The 26,073-nt window shown below is 55.4% G+C and overlaps 2 protein-coding genes across 2 annotated transcripts in view; one reads left to right on the top strand and one right to left on the bottom strand.

The window, feature by feature from the left end:
• The window catches only part of RADIL (Rap associating with DIL domain), a 56,549-nt gene extending 45,750 nt beyond the window's left edge, over positions 1 to 10,799 (bottom strand). Inside the window, exons 1-2 of the mRNA XM_061153700.1 lie at positions 10,733 to 10,799; positions 6,151 to 6,746 (exon numbers count right to left, since the gene is read on the bottom strand). Of these exons, the coding sequence (XP_061009683.1) occupies positions 6,151 to 6,682 (532 nt within the window). The 5' untranslated portion in view covers positions 6,683 to 6,746; positions 10,733 to 10,799. The remainder of the gene's footprint in view (positions 1 to 6,150; positions 6,747 to 10,732) is intronic.
• Positions 7,723 to 25,645, top strand: LOC133063255 (nascent polypeptide-associated complex subunit alpha, muscle-specific form-like). The gene is made up of 5 exons (XM_061152372.1): positions 7,723 to 7,751; positions 8,069 to 8,545; positions 10,359 to 11,025; positions 20,711 to 20,860; positions 25,340 to 25,645. Exons 1-5 carry the CDS (start codon positions 7,723 to 7,725, stop codon positions 25,643 to 25,645), a joined length of 1,629 nt encoding a protein of 542 aa, XP_061008355.1.
• Positions 25,646 to 26,073: the final 428 nt, after the last annotated feature.

Below are 26,073 nucleotides of genomic sequence, written 5' to 3'. Positions count from 1 at the left end.
GTGGCTAAGACTCCACACCCCTAACGCAGGGGGCCTGGATTTGATCCCCGGTCAGGGAACTAGGTCCCACACGTCACATCTAAGAGTTCGCATGCCATGACTGAAGATGCCACTGCTGCAGCGAAGACCCAGTAGAGCCAAATGAGTCTTTGAAAAGGAAAATTCATTCACCTTCAAACCTCGGGCTAATCAACATCCAGAAGGTCCGTCTCTTGAGTTTTGTTTAGTCCGAGGGACCATTTCAAAGTCACACTCTGACTCCGGAAAGTCAGCTCACAGCTCAGTCCACAGTTGCTCACGCCCGCCAGCCCAGGCACCTCTCTGGCCGCATGACTCCGGCACCCTGCCACCCTGCAGCACCTTTTTTTTTTTTTTGGAACCTTCTGATTTTAACCTGTTTCCAGGAGGATTTCCATGTGGCGGCGGCTCATACTCAATGCTTGAGGATACGGAACGGCTGTACAAGAAGGCAGGCAGCCTGTCTGCAAAGCTGCTGTCCTGCCATAATCCAGAAGCACCATTCCCTAGTGGGAACCCCCCAGGGAACTTGGCACAGGCCCTGCAGAGGGTCATCATGCCATGGTCTGTAGCAGGAAGAATTGGATGCAACCTGAGTACCCATGATTAGGAGAATGGATCATGGAGTACAAAAGCAAGTGGTGGAAACCAGGCCTCAAGCAAAAGCAGTGCCTCAAAAAAGAGCTGGATTTACATGCAGCACCATGGGTAGAACTAAATCTGATATCTTATTACACATTATATAGTATATAATGTCTGTAGATGGAAAGAAAGCTTAAACTTCAATATGGTCAAATTTATCTGCCTTAACCCATGGTTTGTGTCCTATAAAGAAAGCTGAGCACTGAAGAATTGATGCTTTTGAACTGTGATGTTGGAGAAGACTCTTGAGAGTCCTTTGGAATGCAAGGAGATTCAATTAGTCCATCCTAAAGGAGATCAGTCCTGAATATTCATGGAAAGGGCTGAAGCTCCAATACTTTGGCCACCTGATGCGAAGAATTAACTCATTGGAAAAGACCCTGATGCTGGGAAAGACTGAAGGCAGGAGGAGAAAGATGCGACAGAGGATGAGATGATTGGATGGCATCACTGACACGGACATGAGTTAGAGGAAGCTCCGGGAGTTTGTGATGGACAGGGAGGCCTGGCGTGCTGTAGTCCATGGGGTCGCAAAGGTAGGACATGACTGAACTGAACTGAAGCCTTATTTATGAAATCTTTCTTTTAGCTCTATAACTTTCTCTCTGATGTGTGGGTTTTTAAACTATTTGGAGTAAGGATCCAACTTTACTTTTCCTTCCCTGCACCGTCCACCCTAGCCATACTGTAGCCAAATCCTCGTATGTTTTGTGTCTTTCAAACATTCTGCACCAGTTCTGATCTCCCCCTGTGTTTTCTGTGTTAAGCGCTGAGCCTTCGAAGGCTCCTTAGATAATGTGGCCCAAAGTCTCTGGGGGGCAGGCAGGGGGAGGTGCTGCCAGCCAGGCCCCAGGTGGGCACCATCCAGCTCGGGGGACAGGGCTTCTAGGCTTCCTTCCAACACCCCGCCTCTAAGTGAAACTAAAGGCTATAATTTTTTTCTTTAAGCAGTGAATCGAAGGATGAAACTGGTTAGCAGCTAACCATTCAACTTTATGTTCTCTTTGAATTAAAAATCCTCAAGAACACACTTCCCTCATGGTAGGTATAATGGATGAGAATCCACCTGCCTACGCAGGGCACACAGGTCTGATCTTAGTCTGGGAAGACACCACATTCCTCGGAGCAACTAAGCCGGTGCACCCCAACTACCGAGCCCGCGCTCTAGAGCCCAAGAGTCGCACCTCCCGAGCCTGCGTGCTGCAGATCCTGAGTGCCCACGTGCCCGGGAGCCTGTGCTCTGCAACAAGAAGCCACCGCAGCGCAACAGAGTAGCCCCCTGACGCAACTAGAAAAAGGCCCACACACAGCGGCAAAGACCCAGCACAGCCAGAAATAAACAACAGAAATCCTCAAAAACGTCTTTCAGGTTCAGTCGATTTTCTAGTTTTAGACTGATGGGGAAAGCTGGGCATTGTTTTGCTTTTACCCAACCACGTAAACTAAATGTTTCCCACAATGACTTGGCTGAGAACAGGCTCAAGGGGAGTCTCGTTCCAGACTCGAGAGTTCAGTAAGGGAGAAAAGAATCCAGATCACCTCCTTCATCCTGAGAGAAGTATTACGAAACGTCAGGTTCGTGGCAGGAGAGAAACAAGGTCAAAAGCAGACAGCACTGAGAAGCTGGGGACGCGGGACGGAATTCACAGCACAGGCAGCAGCTGAGACCGCAGCGGTCTCACCAGACGCCTGGACACCCCAGTTTAGTCGGGGCTCAGGCCTGTCCACCCCTCCATGGACCGGGTGGGACGGTGAACACACACCCAATCTGCTGCTCAGATGACATGCCCGCCACCGCCAGCCCTGCAGGAGATGGGAGGCTGGCAGGCCCCGCGGTCGGTGCCAGAGCAGCATGTTCCTCCTCACTCGAGCCCCAGCCCGTGCTGGTGGGCACCCATGCCCTCTGCAGGCCACCCCCACCTCCCACGCCCCACAGAGAAAACCAGTCCCAGACCTGCAGCCTGGGGTGCACCTTGAAGCCAACACCTACAGGAGCGTGCCCTTCTAATTTGCATCAACCCTTAAACAGGCATTTAACGAGCTCCTGCTGTATGCCAGACCACACAGACACTGCAGCGCAATGGGGACAAGCCCAGGGCTGATGCAGAGACAGTCCTGCAGAGAGAACCTCACGATATGGCAGCTTCAGAAACCCTCTCAGCTTGCCTCCCTCCGAAGAGGGTGCCCAGAGCCAAGGAGGCCCTGCCTCCCAGACAGGAACAAGGCCAGGCAAGCCGCAAGGAAGGCACCCCAGTCCCTCAGGCAGGGCCCTGGGACACACGGCCTCGGGTGCAGGATGCACGAGGGGGCTTTTAACCTGAAACCAGCACAACCAATGAGCCCCAGCACACCACACAGGCGCTTTTCTGATGTGAGGACACTGTGGGAATAACTACTAATGCTGTGACTGCAGTAACCTGACACCTAGGGAGGCGGGTGCTTGTTCACATCCACACACAGGCGCACGTGCACATGTCCACGCATGCACACATGTCCACGCACACGTCCACACACACGCATGTCCACATGCACGCACACATCCACATGTCCACGTGCGTGCACACACATCCACACACATGCACACACGTCCACGCACACACACACATCCACACGCATGCACACACATCCATGCACGCACACGTCCACACGCATGCACACAGATCCACACACGCACACACGTCCACACGCATGCACACACGTCCATGTGTGCGCGCACATCCACACACATGCACACATGTCCACATGTGTGCACACACGTCCACGCGCACGCCCACACACATGCACACATGTCCAGGCGCATGTCCGCCCACATGCATGTCCACGTGCGCGCACATACACATTCACACATCCACGCACGTGCACACACATCCACATGCATGCACACATGTCCACACAGGCACACACACGCATGCACACATCCACACGCGCGCGCCCACACGCATGCACACATGTCCACGCGCATGCACACGCGTCCACACGCACACACGTCCGTCCACACGCATGCACACACATCCGTGCGCGCGCACACCCACATGCATGCACATACGTCCACGCGCGCGCACATATCCACATGCATGCACACACATCCACGCACACCTACACACATGCACACACACGTCCACACAGGCAATCCATTCCTCTCGCACCCTTCTCCCAACGAAGTGGACCGTCCACTCCCGGGGCATAGACACACCGTCACCCATCCTCAGGGAAGGAGGCAGGGAATCAGGTGTCTGGGTGCCCACCACAGCCTCTCAGCGACACTCGGGTCACTAGCAGCATCTCAGGGCTCATCACAGGCCACCCGGGAGGTGGGGTGCCCCGTTCTCTGGAGACGCAGGTGTTAGGAACAGGAGCAGAAGCCGCCAGGAAGGAGCGGCCAGAGGGGCTCATCGACCACCCCCCGACAGCAGCACCTCACTCCTCAGTCTCTCTGCAGTCCCCGCCATCGCGAGGAGGGGGGCCCGGACCCTGGGGTGCCCTAGGAGGTGAGAGACACCTAGGGACCCAGGGGCTGCAGCGGGCTTTCTACGTGAGGGAACAGTGCAGAGTGCGATTCACGCGTGTGAGCGTGTGCACACATCCGCGTATCACCAGGATCCCCAGACATCTGACACAAGGGTCCTGGGCTCTGGTGAAGCTCCGCCGCCCGTGCCCCATGGAGCAGGGCTGGACGAGGCGGGCCTGCCTGCAGGGTCCTCGGCGCTCACTCTGTGGCATGGTCACTGGTGGGGGGGACGGTCCAGCCAGGAGGCACAGGGCACCCAGGCCACACCCGAGTCAGAGGCTGGCCAGAAAGGCCGATCCCTGGGGCCCGGGAAGCCTGCTCCGGGCAGGTAACACAACCCACTTCCAGCCCGGAGAAGTGTGTCAGTGAGACCCACCCAAGTCAACAGACTCTCTGAAAACCACTGCCAGGTTGAATAGGCTGTGCGCCTTCTCCTACCTCAATAGTGTAAGAGGAACAGGTCTAAATAGGGTTGGGGAACAGGACTAAACCCTGTGCGCCCAGCTGGCAGCCAGCCGCATGGTTGCCCTGCTCCCTCTCTGCTCAAGCAGTCACCCCTGTGACACAGAGCGGCCCCCCGAGGGCCCATCCGGGACCCACAGGACCGGCGGGGTCGGCCCAGCCCACACGCTCTCTGCTCTCCGTCCAGCAGAGGAAATGCTGGGCAGGATGGTGACTGAGCTAAATACCCCCCCTCCGCCCATGTGACGTGACGCGGCCCCTTCCAGGCCTCCCAGAGTGAGGCGGGCAAGGAACCGGGGCCTCGGGAGCAGCAGGGCAGGGCCGGCATGGGACCTGCAGCCAGGCCTGTGGGTGGGGCGTTCGCAGCGTTTGAGGAGAATTGGAAACAATAACATTGAAATTAACACAACACTGTAAATTAACTCTACTTCGATAAAGTTAAATTTAAAAAAAATAAAACAATAAAAGAAACAACCCAGAAACATCAGTTACTCATTGGGCAGCTCCTCATTCTCCCAGGTGCCTGAAACTCTACACAACATCGGTGATAAAACACCCGGCCCACACAGAACAAACCAGTCAATCACAGGTGGAAACTCTGCACACACCCCTGCACCCTGGGGCCCCTGCGAGGCGAGCACCCAACCTCCAGATCACAAGACTGAGGCCAGAAGAGGTAGCAGGGTCCGCTGCCGCCCACCACCACCCGTGGTGGCCCTGGAGCTGGCACCGTGGCCCCGGCAGGCCCCGGGACGCCAGCCATCCATCCGCCTGCCACACTCTCGTCCCCACACCCTGAGCGTGCAAGGCAGGCTTCACACCAGAGGAGGACCAGAGCACGCAAGCATTCGAGACACCTGGGGACACACACAGGACGTCAGCAAGGGCTCCAGCCCCCCGACCCTGCAGTACCAAGTGATGGGTCTCCTGAGGCCACCGAATGACCTCTGCTCTGAGCCGCATGAGACCACTCCATTTGCTCACATAAAGCCACCATTTTCATAAGAAACAAAGGAGAAGTCAAATACGACCCGAGATATATTTAAGAGTCTTTCGGCATTTGAAAAAGCATATATTTTTTATGGCGCTTACCATTAAGATAACCAGCTTCTTTCCACCAAGTGAATAAAAGCCAGACACAAAGGAGCGGCCAGCCTGCAGGCCCCAGAGGCTGCGGCCCCCTCAGGGGCTCAGGCTGACCGAGCGAGCCTCCGGCAGTGACCCACCTCCTCCAGCCCAGGCCCCGAGCTCCGGCATGTTCCCCGGTGCACTACAGCTGAGACCCCTTCCTCCAGCAGTGCACATCCCCCTGCTCCCAAGACGCCCCGGGAGCCTCCGACGCCGAGGGCTTTTCTGTATCACGTCTGCCACCTGTGCGGGCCGAGGTCCTCCCTGCCCCACGACGCCGCAAGGTGGCACGGAGTCGGCACCAGCAGCCACCCGCCGTGTGGACAGGCCCCTCCGTCTGTCCCCCTCCAGACACCCCGTTGTCCCCCGCACCCCCGCCTTCGCCGCCTCACCTGCCGTCATGGTGTCCACGTCCCTGGCGGCCAGCTCCTCCACCTCCGACCTCTTCCTCAGCTCAAACCTCCGGGACAAGCCTTCTCGGGGCTTCCATAGCTCCTGGATCAGGAGGGGCTTCTCGTTGTCGCCAAACACCCGGAAGCCCTGGGCCTGCCACGTGTGCCCGCCGCCGGCCTGGCCCACCACGTCACACAGCACGTACTGGGAGGCACGCTCGGGGCTCAGTGCGTAGCGCTCCAGGGCCTCCCTCACCAGCTCCCGGGCGCTGGACGTGCCGGTGGCCAGGACGCTCTTGTAGTGGGTGCCCGAGCACACGCTGTCCCCAAACACCTTCAGGACCCCGGGGGCCGAGAGCTGCGTGGACAGCTCGGCGGGGTCATCGCTGGCGCCCAGGCCCGAGCAGGGGGCGTCCAGGTCGCGGTACTTGTAGCTCAGGGTCCGGGACAGCACGCTGGACAGCAGCTGGCCCTGCCGCTTCAGCTTGCTCTTGGCGGGTGGGGACATGATGAAGTGGGTCCCATAGAACATGATGGGCCCGTCTTCACCGATGAGCGCCAAGGGCTCCGGCCAGCGGCAGGGAAGAGGCCGCGTCCTGGGAGAAAACGAAAGGCGGGTGAGCACGACCAGCAGGAGCCCACGAGGCTTGGGAGAATTTCACTGGACTGGACGGCCGTCCTGCTGCCCCAGCAGAAGCCACGGACACGGCACCTCAGAAGAATCAAACAGGGAGGATACGGCTGAAGCCGGTGGGACTGCAGGGGACAGAGCAGGTCCGGAGCGGCTGGGGTTCCCTTCAGGGAAAGTCGTCACGAGGAAGCTCCGTGAGGTCACCCAAGGGCGGACAAGAGACGCCCAGAGCCAGGGTGGAGTCCGGTGCGGCTCCCCTAAACGCCACCTGCCCCCCCACACTGCCTATGCTCCGGGAGACTTGGCGCACACGGTGACGCAGCCAGCCGGCAGGCAGAGTCGGCCACACGGGCCGAGCGGACAGCCACCCGCGGTCAGCACACAAGCCCCCAACACGCTGCTCCAGGCAGACCGGTCCTGGTTTGGAGGAGCCGCTCCCCGGGACGGCAGCGCTCGAATGGACACATGACCACCACGGGCACAAAAGGGCTCTTCCAGAGGCAGCGGAGGCAGGGCTGGAATGCCGGGGTCCACCCACGGCGTCCAGCCAGGCACGCGGGCCCAAGCTAGGCCAGAGGGACCATCGTGCCGAGGAAATGAGAACACAGCACTGAGACACCCAGGAGAGTCATAAAGTCAGGACTCTCACGCACTTGGGGCCCCAGAGACCTAGGACTCCAGAGAGCGGGGTCCCAGGCCCTCCCCCCACGAGCTCCAGGTGGGCGGAGGGGAAGGAAGATGTCCTCCTCCACAGAAACTCGGGGCTCACGACCCTGGGGGAGCCCGAACACAGCCAGCTCCCGACTCTGCGCCCTCTCTAGGCAGGCAGATTGGAGAGGACAGGTCCACTTTCTAGAAGGCTCTGGAAACCCAGGCCCGGCCCTGGTGAGAGCAGCTCTGGGCACCGGCCCCCCTGACCAGTGTCAGCACGGGACTCCGCCATGGTCATCGCCTCAGCCCTGACTCCCGGGTGCTGGGAGGGGCTTCCCAGGGGGGAAGGGGACCGCCCCGGGTAGGAGAAGTGACTAGGGAGCCCCTCTGAAGACGAGGACCCACACCCACACCGCGGGACCCAAAGAGGGCGAGGCACCCGGCCAGGGCACCGACATCAAACCTCGTTCTTCCCAGCTGGCTGGCCCCTGGGTCTCAGTCACAGCCTGTGAGGTCATCACCCCCCACCCCGACCCCAGGGCTGTAGGAACGAAGGCTGAGTAGTAGACCTGCCCTTCCGTTCCTCTAGAACCATCCTTAGAGAACTCTGAACCCTTCAAAACGCTCCTGACAAAGTCACACCCCAAACACTGGCTTCCGAACGCTCACATGTGCCCACCGGGTGGCCTGGAGCCCCCTGCACCGCCAAGCCTGCTGCCCACACTCACCACCGCAGAGCCCCTCGCTGCGGACCAGCTTTCTGAAGCCTGAACCTGCTGAAAGCAGCCAGGGGTCCTCAGCGGAGGAGTGCACAAGGTCTCCCGGCTCGAGTCCGCTGGAAAGGAGCGACTCCGTCCTCCCCGTCAGAGGCCGCGGAGCCCAGAGCTGGCTTGGCTCCCCCTCAGACCCGTCCGAAGCCCCGACTAAACCTACCACGGGAGCGTTTCCGATGGGCCTCCCGGGACAAGTGCGCAGCTCTGGCTCCCACACCACGCGAGCGCCTCCCGAGTCACGCTACCCGCCTCAGAAATGTCCAACTCGTGCCCCTGGCGACCCGCTCTCGGCGGGCCTGACCCCCACAGACACACGGCTCACCTCGAGCGCAGCCCCGCGGTCTGCCAGGGAAACCTCTGTGTTCAGAGACGATGTCTGAGTCTGAGAGTAAATACAATGCTGAAAATGGCGGAAGCCGTGTCTCAGCAGAAGGCCAGCTCACAGAAAAGTCAGGAAGTAATAAATGCGGGGATTTAAAAGGCCCCAGATACAACAGAGGCCTTCCCAGGTGGCTCAGTGGTAAAGAACCCGCCTGCCAATGCAAGAGACATGCGTTCGATCCCTGGGTCGGGAAGATCCCCTGGAGGAGGGAAAGGCCACTCACTCCAGTATTCTTGCCTGGAGAATCCCACAGACAGAGGAGCCTGGTGGGATATAATCCATCGGGTCAAAAAGAGTTGGACATGACTTAGCACCTAAGCAGAGCAGATACAACGAAGAAGTAAAAAGCTATTTTGCACCAGGAGGTGCATCTTTACAGGTTCTGTAAGGTTCTTACAGATTCTAAAGCCTGTATGATTCTGCTTTAATTAAAAACAGAAAATCACAAACACATAGCTGCTATGTGTAGAGTCATGGAAGGGAGCCCACCCTCCTCTGGGGCAAAGTTAGCAACATCAATAAAAAAGGGGCAGAAAAACGTAGGAGACACTGACTCACTCCCTTCCAGCAACTGCTTCTTGAGCCCCAAGAAGTCCCAGTAAACACAGACCCTGATGGGCTGGATCCATTTTACCAGGAGACTCTCGCATCCTCATGGGCATTCCCTCTGTGGCCACCTTCAGGGAGAAACCACGGAGTGTGGCCACTTGCTCACACGCGCCCTTCCCCCACAATCACACACAGAATGCAGAGTACAGCCTGTTTGTCAAAATGGGACACATGAGTTTTTGCAAAGGGCAAGAGGCATGCAGGAGTTTCCTACGGAGCGGAGCACGCCCGGGGTAACCAGATCTGTTTTTTTGGAAGCATGACCAGCCTTTTCCTCTTCTGCTCAGTCCCCTCCTCTTTCTCACAAAAACTTGGGGAAACAGGGGCCCAAGGCTGCAGGTCGCCTGCTGTTGCTTCTCCTGGAGAATGTTTTTCTCTTGTTCTCAAGAAAAGAGTCCAATTTCTGATGAAAACAAGCTCAAGTCACAGCAGCGAGTGAGGTCAGTGTGGGGCTGACCGAATGGGTGGAGGGACATGGCTGTTCCAACACTGCAATGTGGGATCCATTAGCATTTCCACCGGGGCAGGGAAGGAAGAGGGTGGATTCACAGGCTCTGTCTGATTCCGACCAGCCATAAATCCTACATTGACAGCTCCGGCCAGAGCCACACTTTTAAAGATGAAAATAATTTAATCAGATTTAATTCGGACGTGCTAGCCTCCTGAGAGGCATCTGACTTTTTCTGTCTGTGGGATTAAGGACTGTCTCCTCTCTCCAGTATACTCCAGAGGCTGCCCAAGCTAATGGGAGACACCTGTAACTAACCAGAGACACCTGTAATCACGGCTGGAAAATTCTTTCCAGCAATTCAGATTAATCAAACACTTGACCAGGTGCTGCGAGCCCGGGTGTCTGGGTCTGCAGCCCCGCCCTGGCCCCACCCACTGGCTCCGAAATGGGATAATCCTGTTTCTTCGGCAGGGGTCCCCAGGAGCCCCAGCCCTGCGTGTTTTCTTAAGAGGCACTATTTTGTCGAGGGGCTGGAAATGGTACAGAAATAACCGGGAGACAATGCTTTCAGCTGGCACACGAGCGGGGAACGTGCTACTGTGTGAACAGGAAAACCAGAATAGGCTGTGGGCGTGGGGGGGGGGGGGTGGGTTGTCGCCCCGACCCTGGAGAAGAGGGTGACGGACCCCCATGCTCCGTGCCCACCTGCAGGCACCCCTCTCCAAGGGGGCCGCCAGAGAGACAAGCTCGGGGAACGCCGCGGTTTTGGGGACTGGACTCGGAGGGCCGCAGGGGACGGTGGCCGCAAGTGACCTCCTGGAACCCTCGGGCCAGGCCGCCCTCACCCCCTGCAGCTGGCCTGCGGGACCCGCCCCCCGAAACCGCGCCCGGGCCCCCGAGAGCCTCCTGTTTCCACGACAACCGGAGAAGCCTGGCCTGGGCGGCCCAAGAGACGCCCCGTGCGGGCCCAGCCGCCCCGGCGCGTGCCCCCCGCCCCGGGGCCTCGCCGCCCAGCCAGCCTCCGCGCCCCGGAGTCCCGGACGCCACGGAGCGACCCCTGCCGCCGCTCCTCGCGCACCCCTCACCTCCAACGCAGCCCGCCGCCGCCGCCGCCGCGTTCCCGCGCGGCTCCCACCCTCGCCGTTGGCCCGAGCCCGTGTCCCGGACCCGCGCATGGCGCGACGCCTCCTGCCGGCCGCCCAACGGACGGGGGCGGGCCTTCGGGGGCGGGGCTAGGTGGGCGGGGCCTCGAGGGGGGCGGGGCGGGCGGCGGGAAGACGGGAGCGCGAGCTCCTCCTGCGGCCAACCCGAGACACGGAGCGGGCCTCGGGAAGGGGCGGGACCTCCGAGGGACGAGCCGCTGGCCCAATGGACGCGGGTGAGACCTCGAGGGGCGTGGCCTCCCTGAGTGGGCGGGGCGACTGGAGATGGGCGGGGCCTATGGTCCTCCCGCGGCCGCCCAATGAACGCACACAAGGTCTGGAGGGGGCGGGGCCTAGGAGGAGGGGTGGAGCCGATGGGGGGCGTGCCGGGCTCCGGCACCACGTGCCGACCAATTAATAGGCACGGACGTGCCTCGAAGGCAAAGGTGGGCGGGGCTGGCCGCAGAGAAGCGGGGGCTGGGCAGCGCACCTCTGTCTTCAGCTCAAGGGGCCTATGCAGGAGATGCCGGGCCAGAGCTGAGCTCTGAGGCCAAGTGGCGGCCTCAGGCTGGGTGGGGGCCGGGGCTAGCAAACTATTTTGTCCCCACCTTCTAGTCCCTAGGCGGACAAGGCCAAGGCAAAGAAGCTGGGTTAAGACAAGCGCTGATGGAAAGCGTTTATGTTGCTACATAGCCGTTACTCTGATATATGAACATCCAAAACACGGAAAGAGGACAAGAGTGGCAGGTTCACCTCTCTCTTACAATCCGTCCTCCACCTAGAAGCCTGAGTCTTAAACGACAAATCAGATCATGGCTCTCTTCTGCTTAAAACGATGCAAAACGGGGTCAGGTTAGCGCCGGGGCTCTGGCCCAACCGTCCTCCTTGAGTAACTTGTTTTAAAAGAAGCTCGTGTCCTTAGACTCACCTTGGCCCAAGTCCTCCAGCTGGGGTTTCACCTTGGAGAAAGGCTTCTCACAAACAGCTCTCTTTGTACCGCCCTGCTCTTGGTCTAGACCTGGGGGATTCATGTGGCTTCTGGATAAAAACATGCAGAATTCTAACCCTGGGAGTGAATCTTTTTGGTGACAGCTATTGGGGTAAAAAGGGTTTCCCTAGTGGCTCAGACAGTAAAGAATCTGCCTGCAACGCGGGAGACCCAGGTTGGATCCCTGGGTCTTGAAGATCCACTGGAGAAGGGAATGGCAACCCATTCCAGCATTCTTGCCTGGAGTATTCCATGGAGGAGCCTGGCAGGCTACAGTCCGTGGGGTCGCAAAGAGTCGGACAAGACCAACTGACTCTCACTTTTTCACTGAGGTATAAAGTTTTATGGTCATAACCCCAGATTTGCTAGGGAGAAACTGGGGAGGAGGGAACAGAAATCTATTGACCACCTACTGTATGCTGGACCCTAGACCAGGGGCTTTATGTTGGTCATCCCATCTGAAGCTCACATCAACTCTTGTGAGGCAGATGCTGTTACACCCAGACAAGTCAAACAGCTAGAAGTAGATCCAGGAACTGAAGCCAGGACTGTGTGATTAAATATTCTCGGCAAGACTCCCCATATATGTGCACAGCCTCCCCCACTCTGACCCCGAAGAGGCAAATGTCAGCACTGAAAGGAGAGCCTGGGTTTAAACCTATGTTTTCCTCCTAAGGCATTCCTCACCATCATCCTGTCCCAAGGCCTACCCTTCCCCTCACCCTTCTTCAGCAGGGTGATGGGGGCAAACTCCCACCTGTGAGCCAAACCTGAGCTGCTGTTTTTTGTAAATAACGTTATGTTGGAACCCAGCCACACCCCTTTGTTTATATATCATCTAAAACTGCTTTCATGTAGCAGAGACTTTTCAGACCCCAAAGCCTAAAATATTTACTATATGGCCCTTTATAGAAAAATCCATGGCCCTGCTCTTCAGGATCTAGTAATGCCAACTATTTGTTAGCTATTTCTTAGCATCCCCGGTGGCTCAGATAGTAAAGAAGTCCACGGGGTCACAAAGAGTTGCACATGACTGAGCAACTAACACACACGCACGCACACACACGCACACACACCTTTCACATCTCTCTCTGCTCAGTTCATCCCCTCTGCCTTGGTACACCTTTCCCAATTGTAGTACTCAGCTCAGGTGACCATAATGAAATAACACAGACCAGGGGGCTTCAACAGTGGAGATTTATTTTCTCACAGTTCTGGAGGCTGGAAGTCCTAGATCAAGGTGCCGGCAGAGGTGACTTCTTCTGAGGCCGCTCCCCTTGGCTTGCAGACAGCCAGCTTCTCCCTGTGTCCTCACTGTCCTCCTTTCCTATTTGTGTCCTAATCTCCTCTTATAAGGACACCAGTCAGACTGGATTAGGGCCCACCCTAATGACCTCATTTTCACTTAATCACTTCTTTAAAGGCCCCATCTCCAAATACAGTCACATTCTGAGATGCTGGGGGGTATAGCTTCAACATACGGATTTTTTTTTTTAATTTTTAAAATGTATTTTTTGGGGGGTGCTGCACTGGGTCTTCGTTGCCCTTGGGCAGGCTTTCTCTAGTTGTGTGAGCAGGAGTGACTCTCGAGCTGGGGCGTGCAGGCTTCCCATTGCGGTGGCTTCTCTTGTTGCGGCGTGCTGAATCTTCCAGGACCGAGGATCAATCCACACACGCAGGCGGATTTTTAACCACCGGGCCACCAGGGAAGTCCTCAACATATGGATTTGAAAGGAACACAATTCAGTTCCTCACACAGTCTTCATCATCTGGCTTTCTACTCAATCCTTTAAGGCTCAGAGTAGATGTTACTTATGTAGTTGCTTCCCTCCACGGTGGTCCCCAGTGATTCACACTTTCTGGTTTCATACCTCAGTGTAGTCCCCTCCCAGGCTGAATCAGATCGAAGCTGTGTAAACAGTAAGATGTTGCCAAAGTGACCGTGTGACTTCTGGGGCTAAATTAGAAAAGCTGTGGCTTCTGCCCTTGCTCTCTCCATGATCATTCCCTCCAGAGGAAGAACATTCAAGGAACCCTGGAGGGGTCCACGTAGCGAGAAAACCAATGCCTCCCATCAAAACAGCACCAACTTGCCACCCGCATGAGCCATCCTGGATGTGGGTCCCCCAGCCCCAGGAACCTCCATGACTGCCACCCTGATCGCATCTATTGAGGGACCCTCAGCCACACAGTGGCTCAGACAGTAGAGAATCTGCCTGCAAAGCAGGAGACCTGGGTTCGATCCCTGGGTTGGGAAGATCCCCTGAAGGAGGAAATGGCTACCCATCCCTGGAGAATCCCATGGATGGAGGAGCCTGGCAGGCTACAGTCCATGGGGTCGCAAAGAGTCGGACACGACTGAGTGACTGACACAGCCAGAGTCACCCAGCAAAGCTGCTTCCGAATCCCCAGCCCTCAGAAACTACCTGAGACGATAAATGTTCACTCCTGACTGGTGCCCCTAAGTTTTGGGGCCGTGGTTACGCAGCAATAGATCAATGAGTGCCCCTTACCCAGAAAGGCCTCCCTGCCCCCAGACCTGGCCACATGCCCCTCCTCTGTGCTCCACAGACCTTTTTTTTTTTTTGGCCTTGCCACTCGGCTGGTGGGATCCTAGTTCCCAACCAGGGACTGAATCTGGGCCCTCAGCAGTGAGAGCACGGAGTCCTAACCACCGGGGAGTTCCCTCCCACAGACTTTTGTTTTTTACCTTTTTATTCACCAAGTCCATGTTATATCAAACCACGTTCCTTAAATGCAAATCAGAGATTTCTCCTCCCCGTCCTGCGGTCCTCGAATCACTTCTCTTCAAGCTTAAAGTCCAGCTACCACGCCCTCCTCCAGGGGGGCCCTGCTGACCGCTCCACCTGGTCTCTCCCTGCACCACAGAGCTCCAGTGACGCCAAGCTTCTGTCTTCAAACACACCAAGCTCACTCCCTCTTCTGAAGCCTTTCCCCTTGCTGCGTCCTCTTCCCCAAATGCTCGTCCTGCTGTGCCGGCATGATGCCATCTTCCTCTCCCTGAAACCCAGCTCTGGAACTTCTCTCTGGTGGCCTAGCGGTTAAGACTCCGCGCTTCCACTGCAGGGGCCATGGATTCGATCCCTGGTCGGGGAACTAAGATCCCACATACTGTGTGGAGCGGCCAAAACAAACAGTTCTGTTACCTCTTGACCATTCTCATGGCGGTCACCCCTATGCTCATTCTGTCTCACAAGCTGTCTACTTCACAGGCCTTCATCACTATTCATCTGTGTATTTGACACACACAGCAGGATTTGAGATCCGTAAAGGCCGGCTCCTCATCTGTCTTCTTTACTGCTACACATGGCACAGAGTAAGTGAAAACGTGCTAGTCACTAAGTCACGTCTGACTCTTGCAACCCCAGGGACTGTAGCCCACCAGGCTCCCCGGTCCATGGAATTTCCCAGGCAAGAATACTGCAGTGGATCTTCTGGATCCACTGGATCCACTTCTGGATCCTTCTCCAGGGGATCTTCCACGGATTGAGCTCGCCTTTCCTGCATTAGCAGGTGGATTCTTTGCCATCTGAGCCACCAGGGAAGCCCCAGATTTCGGGCTGCATAAATATTTGTTAAATGAATGAGCAAGGGAATGAACAGATTTCCACCCAATCTCAACCTCTCACCCCCTCCCTCAGCTGGAAGCTTCTCAAGGACAAGTGCTGAATTTTATTCATCTTTGTATTCCTTCTGGGAAATTCACTCACCAGTTCAGAATAAGGGCTTCCCAGGTGGTACAGTGGTAAAGAATCCGCCTGCCAATGCAGGAGACACAGGTTCGATCCCTGGGTTGGGAAGATCCCCTGGAGAAGGGAATGGCAACCCACTCCAGTATTCTTGCCTGGAGAATCCCATGGGCAGAGGAGCCTGGCGGGCTACAGTCCATGGGGTCGTAAAGAGTCAGACACAACTGAGTGACCAACACTTGTATTCCTGCAACTGCCGCCATGGGCCGGTGAGCAGAATTTTGAACTGAGGGGTTTTAAATAGAGCATTGAGCTGCCCTTTGTGGCCACCAGAGAGCAGCAGAGCCCCGGGACTAGGGGAAAAACCAAAGGCGCCCAAAGGAAAAAACATCTTGTTAAGGTCAAAGGGCAGGTTCAGGGGCAGAGAGCCTGAGCTATCGAAAGGCCAGGAGAGAGGGAGGGAAGGAGGCAGCAGACACACCGAGGAAGTTACCTCTCCATCCCTAGAAGGGGCTGGAAATGAGTGGTTTCGGGCTCAGGTTCCGCCCCCATGAGCTCAGCACCACGACCCCGCGAGAGCAGGGCTTGGGGCTCCCTGTGGACTCACCAGCCGACAGCTCTGCAGTTATTATTTGTCTTCCCACATCCTCTGCTAAATAGCTTTCGGCTGACAATTAGTACCTCTGGCGCTAGTATGGAGAAGGCAATGGCACCCCACTCCAGTACTCTTGCCTGGAGAATCCCATGGACAGAGGAGCCTGGTAGGCTGCAGTCCATGGGGTCGCAAAGAGTCAGACACGACTGAGCGACTTCACTTTCACTTTTCACTTTCACGCACTGGAGAAGGAAATGGCAACCCACTCCGGCGTTCTTGCCTGGAGAATCCCAGGGATGGGGGAGCCTGGTGGGCTGCCGTCTATGGGGACACGACTGAAGTGACTTAGCAGCAGCAGCAGCAGCAGCACTGGTAAGGTACGGAAGCCAGGACTTAGGCGCTGGGTCCTTGCACCCTTTAATCAACAGAAGCCGGTAAGAGGCCAGACGAGCAGTTCAGGCGAGGCTGTCCTGGGACTCGTGCTAAGGAGCGAACACAAGTCACAGGTGCCCTGGCTCGCTCCAAGGAGCGTGGGCTGCTTCCTTCAAGGGGGTGAGGGTCGGGGAGCATCAGCGCATCTGGCGGGAGGAGCCGCTTGGGTGGTCTGCCCACCCCCTTGGTGGTGCTGCATGTGGGGATCAAGCCAAGGCCCCTGCTTTTGCTCCCAGCACCTCCGATGTGGCAGTTGGTTTGTAGCCTTTTTGTATCTGATTGTCCCTAATTTGCCCCACCTGCACATGCCTGCAATTATTTTTTAGGCCCTTTTCGTTTCTTTTTATTTCCTTGCTTGAGGAGATGTTTGTCCAAGGGCAAGCACTGCAGTTAAGGGTCCCAGGTCCCAGCGAGCTCAGTATGGGGTGTCAGGACTAGAGTAATGTCTGGAGTAACAGGACTACAAAAGTAAAAGATGCTTCCTCCCTGGAAGAAAGGCTATGACAAACCTGGACGTATTAAACCTAGGCGTATTAAAAAACAGAGACGTCACTTTGCCAACAAAGGTCCATCTAGTCAAAGCTATGGTTTTTCCGGTAGTCATGTACGTATGTGAGAGTTGAACCATAAAGAAGGCTGAGCACCAAAGAATTGATACTTTCAAACTATGGTGTTGGAAAAGACTCTTGAGAGTCCCTTGGACTGCAAGGAGATCAAATCAGTCCATCCTAAGGGAACTCAGTCCTGAATATTCATTGGAAGGACTGATGCTGAAGCTGAAGCTCCAAAGCTTTGGTCACCTGATGGGAAGAGCTGACTCACTGGGAAAAAAAACCCTGATGCCGGGAAAGATTGAGGGCAGGAGAAGGGGGTGACAGAGAATGAGATGGTTGGATGGCATCACTGACTCAATGGACATGAGTTTGAGCAAACTCTGGGAGAGAGTCAAGGACAGGGAGGTCTGGTGTGCCACAGTCCGTGGGGTCGCAGAGTGTCAGACACAACTTAGCGACTGAACACCACCAAGAGGACTACAGGATCATGTGGGGTTACCAGAGCTACAGAGTAATGTATAGGGTACCAAGATGGCAGAGATACAATACTTGATACTATTCAGTTTGAAGTTTGTGCACATATTCTGATGTAGACATCCAACATTCAGGGCTAGGGATCTGTACCGCGGGTGAGCTATTTAGTTGGGAAATATCAACTCAAAGTCATTAGCATAACCCACTGTACAGCACAGGGAACTATCCTCAACATCTTGTAATAACCTATCATAGAAGAGAATGTTAAAGAGAAAAAATATACATATATATACATACAGGCTTCCCACGTGGTGCTAGTGGTAAAGAACCTGCCTGCCAATGCAGGAAACAAAAGAGATAGGGGTTCAATCCCTGGGTCAGGAAGACCCCCTGGAGGAGGGCATGGCAACCCACTCCAGCATTCTCGCCTGGAGAATCCCATAGACAGAGGAGCCTGGTGGGGTCCAGTCCACAGGGTGGAAGAGTCAGACACAACTGAGCGACTGAGCACGTGTGTGTGTGTGTATGTGTGTGTGTGTAAAATTATATCACTTTGCTGTATAACTGAAACTTAACACATTGTAAACAACTATATTTCAATGAAAGTTTTTAATTAAAACAATAATAATAAAATTCAAAAGTCATTAGCATGCTGATGGGAAATGAAGCCTGGCAGTGTTTAAACCAACAGTAACACTAAAATTCTGTTGTTGTTCAGTTGCTAAGTCGTGTCTGACTCTTTCAACCCCGCAGGACTGCAGCATGCCAGGCTTCCCTATCCTTCACTATCGTCCCGGAGCTTGCTCAAACTCATGTCCATTGAGTCAGTGATGCCATCCAACCATCTCAGCCTCTGTCGCCCCCTTCTCCTTCTGCCCTCAATCTTTCCCGGCATCAGGGTCTTTTCCAGTGAGTTGGCTCTTCCCATCAGGTGGCCGAGGTATTGGAGCTGCACCGTAAGCATCAGTCCTTCCAATTAAAGTAGATCACATCAAATTACTTTTGAGTGTTGGGTCTGTCATAAAGAAACTTGAATCATATTAACTGTCACAGATTTTAGGCTGGGGGGTGCTCTAATAAATCTTCTACCCCAGTGATTATTAAACTCCTCATGTGGTGAAGTCTCTGGAAGTTCTAGCGCTCTTGGGACTGGGAGTATGTTTCAGACCACATAGGAATCAAGATTAATTTCATTAGCCAAAAATATGACCTCGTGATAAACATAAGACTATGGCCTCTAGAGGGCATATTGTTGAAGAGCCAAAATGCTTGCTTGGGTCTGGCATTTCCATGAAAATTAATTTTTTATTGCTTACTTGATTTGTTGCTGCCTGGGAGCATTTTGGGGGAGGTACCAAGACGGGCCTGGGACCCAAGAACCCTTTGCCGCAACGCTTGCACTGGGACCTACAATACACAGGAAATCGTAATGAACCAAAAATAATTGTGTGCATGCACAGTTGGGGCAAAGTCTGGACAAAAGGTTGGAAAAGACCAAAAGAGCCTCGCTGATTCCTTCCAGGAAATCACAGCGAAGGCTGTGGTCCACATTCTCCTGCTCCGACTGCTTCCTGACCCACCTGGTGCTTCTCACTGCAGCCCTGCCTGGCCGCGCACGCCCCCTTCCCTTGGGGTCTGTGAATAACTGTCTTTTCAGTGGCAGTCATCTCCTGATCTGTTGGCCTCGCCATCCCTGAATAATAATAAAATCTACTTTAAAAAAACACATTTCTTGGCCACACCACTCAGCATCTGGGATCTTAGTTCCCCGATAGGGGATTGAACCTGCACCCCCTGAATGGCCAGGGAAGTCCCACGATCTACCTTTTAAAGCAGGGTGTTCGGCCAGCCTCCCCAGTGAGGGGCCACAGCCAGCTGCCAGCGCCAAGCACCATACGACTGGATATGCCTTCAGCTGACTCCCCGCACCAGCTGAAGCTGATTCTGAATTCCTGACCAACAGAAGCCAAAAGAGAGGTGGATGGTTATTTGCTGTTTTAAGACTGCATTCTAGGATAACTTGTTATATAGCAATATACAGTTTTTCCTTTATATTTTTCTAAATATTCCAAGTTTTCTACAATGAACAGCTTTTATATATATAAAAAAAAAAAACTTTTGACCAATGTTATTTTTAAAAAGACAACTGGGCAAGTGTGAGGCATCTTGAATCTTTATTAAGTTCTTTCTACTCCACTGGAAACGACCACATTCGCCAGCAGGATTATTCTTCTTAATACAAATGTTTATCCAATAACGAGTTAATACAAAACGACAGTTTCACAACCACAGAAAAGGTCCAGTACCAGCAGGACGGTTTTTAAAAGTCATGCCACAAATGTGCCAATCCCAAACATTGTAGACATGATAGATCTATAAAAATGAGTAGGAAAGACAATCAGAGCTCCTGGTCGCTACCCCACCCCCACCCCCAAGAAAGGGCTTAACAAGCCGCAGTGTCTACACCTGCCCACAAATGGGCAGATTCCTCATGAAACCTGGCGGTGTAAACAGGACTGGTCATTCCCCAGAGTCAGAACCTGAAATTTGAAATTGTTTACAGAGGCAAAGCTGCTCTTCCAAAATCTGGATTCCCCCTCTCCCTCCCGCCTTCCCAGCGCTTCCTGAACTAATACCCACACGTCCAGGCGTGCCGCCCACCCAAGGTCTAAACCACTCAGCTCCAGGGGCCCCTGAACGTGGGAGCATCACCAGGACAAGAGACCCCCAAAGTCTGACGCTGTGTTTCCCTCAGGGGGGTCAGGGTTGGGAGTAACCAGATCCTCAGAGCTCCCCATACGGCCCTGGGACACCCAGGCTCCCGAGGCATGGCACCATGCTGACCCCTGCCGATCTCGGCCAACTGGCACGAAGCCCTAACACCAAGGCCCGGAGCTTTTCAGAGAATGCGCCAAGAGCAGCTCCCAGAACTGAGGATGCCACAGAATCATTCCAGGGGTTGCAACCAACAGTTTGAAAAAAATGCCGTAGGATAAGATGGAGCCGGGGGGGCGGGGTAGGTTAGGGAAGGTCACAGTGCACGCACCAGCAGGTCCTGTTTCAGGGCGGGACATACGAACCGGAGTCGTATGTGGAAAACGCATTTCTTAGATGGGTATTAAGAAGGCTTGGAAAACACGAACGCCAGCTAATCCATGCGCCCTGCAGCCTGACTCCTCGCGATCACACGGGGCCAACCCCGGGACGCACAGGTCACCCTCCCGAAATGGGCTGTCGGGCCACCGCCGGGATGGGCGCCTCCCCTCCGACCACCACCACGAGCGTACACGTCGGTTCAAAAGCCCATCGCGAGGCCAGGTTTGCAAGGAGAAGGGGGTGGGGGGTGCGGCATGGGCAGAGATTCTGAGAGGACCTGAGGTGGATTCATCAGTCACGGCTGTGCCGGGCCCAGCAGACCCCAAATCCTCACCCGACAGGCCAGGTGGATGAGAGCAGTCGCTTCTCCACGCGTGGACTCATTTGAGTGTGTGTACACACTGCCGTGTGCTGGTGGGAAAGCCGTTGGCTGGACACGCGCGCCTTAAGAAGACAAGCACCACGGGGGAGCAGGAAATACCCGCAGTCTCACCCTCAGAGCTGCCGAGGCGCGGGCAAAAGTGACGGAATTCGGGGATTCAGCAGCCAAATCAGGAGCAACCTGGCCCCAGAAGGATGTTAAGCAGACGCCTTCACCTGCTGCCCAGAGCTCAGCCCTGGGGAGCAGGACAGCCCTGCCCCTTGGGAGGAGGAAGGGTGCCTCAGCCAGGGACCACGCCCTGGATGCCAGGCCCCGCCCGCTGGGCCGCCCTGGGCAAATCACTCGGCCTCTCTGAGCAGCCTGTCTCCCCAAGTAAGACGCACAAACAGCAGTTTCGTCTAGCCAGGCTTTGCGGGGAGCAACACATGAAAACAGGGATGAGAATAGCACTCGTCTGTAACTGTGTGTGACTGTGTGCTCAGAGGCCCAGTCGTGTCCCACTCTTGGTGACCTCCTGGACTATCGCCCGCCAGGCTCCTCTGTCCATGGGATTCTCCAGGCGAGAATACTGGAGCGGGTTGCCTTTTCCTTCTCCAGGGGATCTTCCCCACCCAGGGATCGATCAGTGTCTATGTCCCCTGCATTGGCGGGCGGGTTCTTCATCACTGCGGCACCTGGGAAGCCCTCCAACTGTGTGTATCTGACCTGCCAATCATGAAGAGGGGATGGAGCACAGAATGCCTGCCTGGGGTGCGGGCCGCGGCCCGCTGGTGAACAAGCTCCCCAGAAGGCAAAGCTCTGATGTGCAGGCTGTGCCAATTTCCACAACTGTCGATATTCCACTCTGGCCAGATTCACACTAGCCGTGGTTTAAGGACTTTCCAAAGTCCTGAAAGCTTAACAGTCAGGCTGCATGGCACCACACATGTGTAAAGCTCACCAGTGCCCTCAGGGGCTTCTCACCTCCCTCCAGCAGCTGGCCGCATCCACACCCAGCGGCATGCCCGCCAGCCTCTCCCTCTTGTGAGCCACCAGACCACCTCGTGTTCAGTGGCTCAGCCATGTCCCACTCTCTGCGACCCCATGGACTGCAGCACGCCAGGCTTCCCTGTCCTTCACCATCTCCCAAAGCTTGCTCAAACTCATGTCCGTTGAGTCAGTGATGCCGTCCAACCGTCTCAGCCTCTGTCGCCCCCTTCTCCTCCTGCCCTCAATCTACAGGCCACCTGGAGGACACACAGACACGTGCTTCCCTCCCCCTCCACTGCTCACACCTCACGCCTCACGGGCTGGCTTTTCCAAACCTCCCAGATAATCCCGCTCTCTGGCAGCACCCAGGCAGGAGGTGCCCGGAAACCCGGACTCCTTAGGAGGTCCCCAGAAGCCCACACTCCTTCAGGGATGAGGACGGTGGCCAGTTGTAGGAGCAATCCGCCCAGTGTCCACAGGAATGGTGGTGGCCAGGATGGGGCAGTCCACATTAGGAGGAAGCAAATTCCACCTACCGTCTGCATGGGGCCGAAAGCAAACACACGACATACGAGGCAAAACTTGATGGTGAAAGATCCTCATCACAGATCAATCTAATTTGTCTCCTGAATTAAAAGAATGACTAAAGAAATTGTGGTACGTCCACTTAATGGAGGCTTTTAAAAGAATGTTTACAGAGAGCTTGGAGTAAGGAGAAATAGAAATCTTTTTTTTTTTAACTTTTTTGCTTCTTTAGTTTTTTTTTTTTTTAATATTGGGTCATTCATCCTTACCTGTCCTACTGAGTTTTTCTTTTGTAAGCACTGGATGAGTTGCATGCATGCTCAGTTGCTCACTTGTTTCCAGCCCTTTGTGACCCCATAGACCCCTTTGCTCCTCTGTCCATGGAGTTTTCCAAGCAGGAATACTGGAGTGGGTTGCCATTTCCTTCTCCATAGAAGTCATTTTTTTAAGTAGGCTATAAAGGTGTCTATGGCAAGAGAAGAAAACATCAAAATTTAAAAGTACGCCTTGAGGGACTTCCATGGCGGTCCAGAGGTTAGGACACTGCACTTTCACTGCAGGAGGGCCTGGGTTTAATTCCTGGTCAGGGAACTAAGACCCTGCAGCTCTCCCAGCCAAAATGAACCAAAAATAGTACCCACTGAGTGAGGAGAACAGAAAGGAAAAAAATAGGAGTGGTTATCTGAGGCGTGTGTGTGTGTGTGTTTTAGTTGCTCAGTAGTGTTCAACTCCTTGTGACCCTACAGACTGCAGCCCACCAGGCTCCTCGGTCCATGGAATTCTCCAGGCAAGAATACTGGAGTGAGTTGCCTTTCCCTTCTCCAGGGGATCTTTGTGACCCAGGGATCAAACGGGGGTCTCCCGTATTACGGGCAGATTCTTTACTGTCTGAGCCACCGGGGTTATCTGAGGTAGATGCTGGCAAATATTTTCTACCTTTCTAGCATTTTCTGAAATTTTTATAGTAAGCATTTATTATTATAATGAAAACATCTTTAAGAAAACAACCCCCAGGGGAATTCCCTGGCGGTCCAGTGGTTCGGACTCCCAAGTTTCCACCGCCGTGGGCCCAGGTTTGATCCCTGATTGTGGAACTAAGATCCCACAAGCTCTGGTACAGTTAAAAAAAAAGAAAGCAAGCAAGCCACCCCCTCCTAGTCACTAGGATACACGCTGCCTCCAGGCACAGGCGTCTCAGGCCCCTCCAGACTGCCATCCCGACATGGGCAGACCTTGTTTCCCCATGGGCTCCTGTCTCCCTCATCCTGCAGTACCAGGGCTCCAGACCCACTTGGGGCAGAGGCAAAGCTCGTCACAAACCTGAGTTGGAAAAAAACAGCCCCGAGGTGTCTTCCGATGAGCAGAGACACAAGAGGAAAGGCAGGGCAGTGTCCCTGGGGACCCTGGTCACGAGCTTGCCCCATCGGGCCCCAGACGTAAAGGGACCAAGACTGACACGAAACTCCTTGCCCCGTCTTCAGCCTCAGGGAGGGGGACGAGGTGGAGCCCACGCCAGACCACGCTCACCATCCCCAGTTCCGTCCGCACATTTCTCCAAGCACCTGCTAAGCGCTAGGTGCTCTGCTGGGCATGGGGTTATTGTCAGTGCCCGACGATCATGGGGCCTGCCCTCGACACCAAGAGAGTCTCCCAGACCACTGTCCACTCCCCTCTGCCGCCCTGACGCGCCCACGTCTTCAGGTTCAGCTAGAACCAGATAGTGTTGGTCTATGGTAACGCCACTGACCGAGCGTTTCCAGATGTAAAACAAGGTGGACAACGCTAGATCTACCCGAGGTTCTCAACAACGTTTAGTTTAGGTCCCTGGGCCCCCCCAAGACCCTGCCAGAGGCTTCCCAAAGTTAAAGTGTTTTCATAATGATTGTTTTTGTTGTTTAGACGCTCAGTTATGTCCAACTCTTTGCAACCCCGTGGACTGTAGCCCACCAGGCTCCTCTGTCCAAGGGATTCTCCAGGCAAGAATATTGGAGCCGGTTGCCATTTCCTCCTCCAGGGGATCTTCCTGACCCAGGGATCAAACCTGCATCTCCTGCATTGGCAGGTGAGTTCTTTACCACCGGGCCACCAGGAAAGCCCTTTCATAATGATACGACGACAGTATCTGCCTCTTTCCCTCACCTGTACCCACACCTGTAACCCATGGGTACTCCTGAGCCGCTCTGCCCATGGGGAAGTGGCTGCTGGGGCTTCCCCGGGCTCCTTCAGCACCCCACAAAGCCATCCCCAGAGCCTGCATCTCAGCATCTGATCACACAGTATGCGCTGGCGCGTTTGACAGGTCCTTTTCTGACCAGGTCACCAGGCCCATCTCTCAGCCTCTGAGCTCCAACTGCCCGTCTCAGCACGTGCGGGGGCTGTGAGCACCACCCTGCCCTGTTCCTGACAGAGGCCTGGGTCCGACTGCAGGGGCTCGAGCAGGGTTACAGAGAACCTTCAGAGTGCTTCAGCTTTCGCAAATACAGAAAATAGAGCTGGGAAGAGTTGAAACCCGCCCCCCCAGAGGCCCCAGGACTGACCCCTCTGTGCGGGGCATCCACCCACAGCCAAGGTGGCTTTAGGGCTTCAGATCCAGGCCCACTGACGAGTCCCATCTCTGTCGGCCCCCCTCCTCTCCCGGTGCTTCCCTAGGATTCTTCCGACCCAGGGGCTGGTGGGACGGTGGCTGCTCAGTCCTGCTCCCGCTGTACATGCAATTGCAACTGGCAATCGAGATAGAAAGGCAGCTCTGGTCTGTGACAGTGACTGAAACCCTTCCCCTGGGTTGGGGGGCCGGCCCTGGCTGAGCTCTGCTCCGGGCCTTTCAGGGAAGCCCCGCCGGCCGGCAGCCAGGCCTCCAGCAGCAAGCACTCCTGCTCGCATCTGTCGTGACGATCGCTAGTGGACTAACTGAGCAGGTGGTCAACGGCAGGCCGGCCCAGCGGCGCGGGATGCCGGGGGGGGCCCCCCAACCCCCGCTCCTGCCTTCCTCTCCAACCTTCACACCAGCTCCACCTCTCGCCCTGCCCTGGAAGTGCCCCCCTAACTCAGGAGCGGTGGCTGAAGTGCCGGAATGCCCAACAGGCCACTCTGCGGCCAACCCCTCCCTCCCCCGACTCCTTGGGACACAGTAGCTGCCTTGCTGGGTCATCCTGGCACAGCATGGACTCAAAGGAGGACAGGACGAGGGAGCTGGTGGGCATCTCAATTTCCAGTGTCCTGACCACCCCGCCCCTCACCCCCGGGCACAGCCTAGGCTGCTACTGGGACGGAGTCTTACCTAACGAGAGACTAAGGAATGTCTTTTCCTTGCCTGTAATGTTTGTGATATATGTGAAGGAATGCCAGGGTCTTGGGTTAAATGGCATCCTGGGAAATTCATTTTCACTTGATCTTAGCCAAAAGGCCGAGAAGCGATGGGAAATTCATTTTCAGAATGATGCTGGAAAAGAGAGACAGCTCATGGGCAGCAGGTCCTGAATTGGAGTTGGGGGGTGGGGGCAGTGTGCTCAAGGCTGCACAGAACACCCTCCAGGGTCCTCACCAGCCTGTCTGTAGTCAG

This window comes from Dama dama, chromosome 10 (genome assembly GCF_033118175.1).
Source record: "Dama dama isolate Ldn47 chromosome 10, ASM3311817v1, whole genome shotgun sequence".
NCBI classification, from domain to species: Eukaryota; Metazoa; Chordata; class Mammalia; order Artiodactyla; family Cervidae; genus Dama; species Dama dama.
Note: the sequence above shows the minus strand (reverse complement) of the source record. Positions and strands in the feature narration are given on the sequence as shown.